This window comes from Syzygium oleosum, unplaced genomic scaffold (assembly GCF_021117445.2).
Source record: "Syzygium oleosum isolate NSW1041296 unplaced genomic scaffold, Sole_v2.1 Sole_v2.01, whole genome shotgun sequence".
NCBI classification, from domain to species: domain Eukaryota; kingdom Viridiplantae; phylum Streptophyta; class Magnoliopsida; order Myrtales; family Myrtaceae; genus Syzygium; species Syzygium oleosum.
In genome coordinates, this window is record NW_026607485.1 from 32,055,773 (window position 1) to 32,059,952 (window position 4,180).

A 4,180-nucleotide genomic window follows, 5' to 3' on the forward strand; every position below is an offset into this window, starting at 1 on the left:
CCAAATATCCACTTTCCTTTTTGAAGTCTATTTTTCACGATCAGAATTCCAACATGGCTTTGCACTCCAAAATTGAATAGGAAATATAGATTTCGCGGTGGACATCCATAGATATTCAACTTCCAGATTTTCCTTTAATTTATCTTGGGTCGGGTTTTGTCTATCAGGCTCAAACTCGAGACATATTTTAACAATATCAACCTTCCTAGTGCATCTAGGAGTGACATTTTTCACGTGATAACCCTCAACAAGTTCACGGGCAAGCAATACATTGTCACCAATCTTTTCTACCTCCTATAAATGTCGATATCGCAACCCCACATCACATGTTTCATTGATGTAAGTGGAAGCTGTTACTTTTTTTCTCAAAACATTCTTATGAAGCTTTTTCCCCGACAAGGTAATCGTAGCATAAAACTTGGCTTGGATTTGCAATCCAACCATGCAAGTCTAAGAAAAACATGCATGTGTGTCAAGAGTTAATTCTCGTCCTAATAATGAAGTGTCCCAAACTTTTTAAGATTGTATCGGGGGGAGAGGGGAATTGCACATGAAGTGCAATCAAGTCCTCTTGATGAACAGTACCAAAAATTGCCTACATGTCTCTTAAAAAGTGCTTACATGTCGTCCTCAAACTACACTTTTCAACGTAATTTGAGTACTCGATTGCATTTTTTATACAAATTAAGGACTTTAACCAAACTGATTGAAAGGTTTAGAACTTGTGCTGCAATTTTCCTCTTGTATGGAGATTCAAACTCAATCCCTGAGTTGGCTCAACATACAAAAGTACCATTTGAACAACCAACTTAGAATTGTTTAGAATTAACTCCTTTTTTCCAATTACAGCAATTTCTAATTAGCAGATCTCGAGTTCAAACCTCGACATTTTGGTTGCAATATATGAAAGGCCGCTATCAACTGGTGCAGTGCATATCTATATGCTTTCTAGATGCGCCATTCCATCTCACGTGAACTATATTCATATATCCATATAATCACCTTTTTGTATTTAATACCTAAAGCAAACCAGTAGTAGTATTCAAATGTCTAACACAAAACTCAAGATAGACAGCGAATTTCTCAAGCGGATCTTCAACCGCATCTGAGATATATTAATTATTACATCAAAAGATGAGACCTAATACCGAACAGAGAATAAACATATGCATCTCTGTACTGGCCAAGTTGTAGAACTTTTATTTAGAAATAAAAATCCTAGGAATCTTTATTCGAATGTACACATTGTTTAGTACGATAAAATGGAGAAACGACAGATACAGAAAGCGGTACAAAATGGAATAAGAATTTCAAATGTCGAAAATGAACATGAATTAATTGAGATTCTGATCTGAATGCTTTAACTCGAATATAAAGAGTCCATCAACCAGAATCGGAATTGAAAAGCGTAATGTTAGTTGATTCCATTTCTTTTCGCTCTAGAACATCAAACATTGTTCCACTGATTTGTTCCATCCGTGAACCTGGTGTTTCCTTTTAGAATATGAAGAAAGCCACACAAAAAAAAAGGACTAGAGGAGCAACAAAACACATTTGGCGTCTATATTGGAGAATAAGTGGTGTAGTAAGTAATGTCGTTTCTCCGTTAGAGATTCTTACATAGCTTTGATAGCAAGACATACATTGAATCAATAATGATAAATATATATTAAAGGTGAGATCGATGAGTAAACATCAATATTGGGTACATAAATATTCGAAATTCAATTCATACAAAAATTGATATTATAATCCTTTGTACTTTAGAGGGAAAGAGAGAGAAAGAGAGATGCACCATGGTGGGTGGTTCTCGTGGTTGTGCAAGCGAGCGCCACAATGAGTGGCAGCCTCCCACGCCGATGGCGACGTCGACGAGAGTGGTAAAGGCAAGCAACAACGGAGTCGCGTGCTCGTGTGGGCTTGCATGTTTTCCTCAAAGTATATACGCATTTTGGTAAATCCAAATACTCTTAACTATTCTTGAATGATGTGGATGGATAAATCTTAGCCCCTTAATTATCGATTGATCATGAATCAATCATCTAAATGGATAAAATCAATATGTAAATTTATCCCTTATATTTAGAGGAGTTCAGTATATTTTGAAAATGAAAAGGAAACTGACCTATGAAATAAATAAATAAATATATTATTTCTATTCCAGGGTCTCCGACACGATTTAGATGCTTTCTTGCTGTGAAAAAGAGCAGCCGGATACTCCCAAGTAGCCCGGTTACAAACACCTAAGCAAAAGAACAAAAAGGTTGATTCTTTCGGGATAGTGTTTGAATGCCCATTGACCACCCTTTTGAACGTCAAATCCCATGTCATGACAAAACATCACATCCTCTCGCATGACATGCATGCATGCATGCCCCCTCGTCCAATTTAAATGCCTGAATAAACTCCGAGCACATAAAATACCTCAGTGGACGCACGATATTCAGACCATAACCCGAGTCCGTGATGACCAATAAATACGATCATTTGTTCTGATCGTACGCCTAACCCACGGACACAAGCCCCGTCGTCGTCACCATAACTGAAAAAAGAAAATCGAAAAGATAAATTAAAGAATAAAAAGAATGAAGGGGAAAAGGTTACATCGAGCACCACTCCAAAACAAAACCTTCTCCTTTCACACACTCCCCTCCCCGTGGCTCCGTTATAAATACAGACTACTTCGGTAGGTTGCAACAGTTCGAGAGGGTCCCTTGGAAAATAATTGTGCTTCGGAGCGTGCTCTGTCTGTCTTCAATTCCATATGCTATTTTTGTCAATCATCATCCTCTTGTTCATATCCCACCCCATGTCGCGCTGAGACTCTCCCCCACATCATATGGCATTGGCATGCACGCACAGTCATGTACAACCCCGATCCACACAACAAGAACCACCACCACCACCACCTAGTAAGCCCTAGAATCTCCTTCTCCAATGACTTCGCCGAGTCGCAATACGCGGCGAAGCAAGAGCGGAGCGCCGCCCGCGAGGCCCCGGCCTCGTCCGACTTCGAATTCTCCGTCTCGAGCTACTCGATGATGAGCGCCGACGAGCTCTTCTGCAAGGGCAAGCTCTTGCCGTTCAAGGAAAAACCAACGGCGGCGAAGGGCACCACCACCCTGAGGGAAGAGCTTCTCGCGGGCGATGAAGACACCGGCTGCAGCGCATCCTCTAGGCCTCCAAAAGGGTCAGGGAGATGGAAGGGGTTCTTGGGTTTGAGGAAGAGCCACATGGGGTCCAAGAAAGCCGATAAGTCGTGCGAGGCTTCTTTCGATAGTAAGAGGACTGCTGGTTTTGGAGTGGTTCCTGATAACATTCATCATTATCGTGGCAAGACTTCACAGGTAAAAGTAATGACAGGTCCAAGCTAGGTTTATAACATGGACACATCAAGAGAGGCGACGACTTTTCATCTTCATTTCTCCCCCCTTTTGACATTGCTTTTATGGATTTCTTGCAGGAAATGATGAGCGAGGGAGGGTCGAATGGTTGCAGGGATGAGGAGGAGATGGAGATGTAGCTTGAGTAGAGAGATTTGCTTGCAGTTCTTGAATTTGTAGAGCACCGAGGAGGAGAATTGGATTCTCGCTAATTTTTTTTTACTTTCTTTTTCTTCGGATGAAGATTACTGGAGGTCATATCCAAGATTTAGAGACAAAACAAATTATGTTCAGTGGGGTTTCCGTTTCAGTTTTTTAGTTGAATCTTGACCTTGCGGTGTCCTCCCTTTCTTGGCATCTTGCTGTTTCTTGTTTTGCTTCTGATGTTCTAAAGAATAGGTGGTCTGGCTGTTCTTTGTATAATATTATTTTTATTTTGGGAGGTCCTTTGACCCATCTTTCATGTTTTTGACCCGGACACATTCTTGTGGAAACAATCGCTAAAGAAGACATAATTAGTAACGCAAGACATCTACTAAGTACAGACATGATGTTGGAGATGAAACATTACTAGCAGTAGAGAATCAAACCATGCGCACGCCCGACCGAACATTGTCCACGTCTTGTCCTCGATTCAAATTATTCTTTTTCTCGAGAGGTTAGCATCTCTAAGAAAAATAATTTATTGGATGCCCTAGATCACATTCCCAGGAAATTACCCTTTTTCCCACCATTTATTTTAGTAACGTAAAAAGCGAACTTTGACGCAAAAGAATCGCAAGAAGACTTCGATACTT

The 4,180-nt window shown here is 40.4% G+C and overlaps 1 protein-coding gene across 1 annotated transcript; it reads left to right on the forward strand.

The window, feature by feature from the left end:
* Positions 1 to 2,684: 2,684 nt before the first annotated feature.
* Positions 2,685 to 3,825, forward strand: LOC115682572 (uncharacterized). The gene is made up of 2 exons (XM_030606829.2): positions 2,685 to 3,347; positions 3,464 to 3,825. The coding sequence occupies exons 1-2, from the start codon at positions 2,865 to 2,867 to the stop codon at positions 3,521 to 3,523; spliced, it is 543 nt and encodes a 180-aa protein (XP_030462689.2). The 5' UTR covers positions 2,685 to 2,864; the 3' UTR covers positions 3,524 to 3,825.
* Positions 3,826 to 4,180: the final 355 nt, after the last annotated feature.

Coding starts and splice junctions, on each gene's coding strand:
- LOC115682572 (XM_030606829.2), top strand. CDS start 2,865: ATGTACAACCCCGATCCACACAACAAGAACCACCACCACCACCACCTA. Junction 3,348..3,463: donor ATCGTGGCAAGACTTCACAG/GTAAAAGTAATG, acceptor GATTTCTTGCAG/GAAATGATGAGCGAGGGAGG.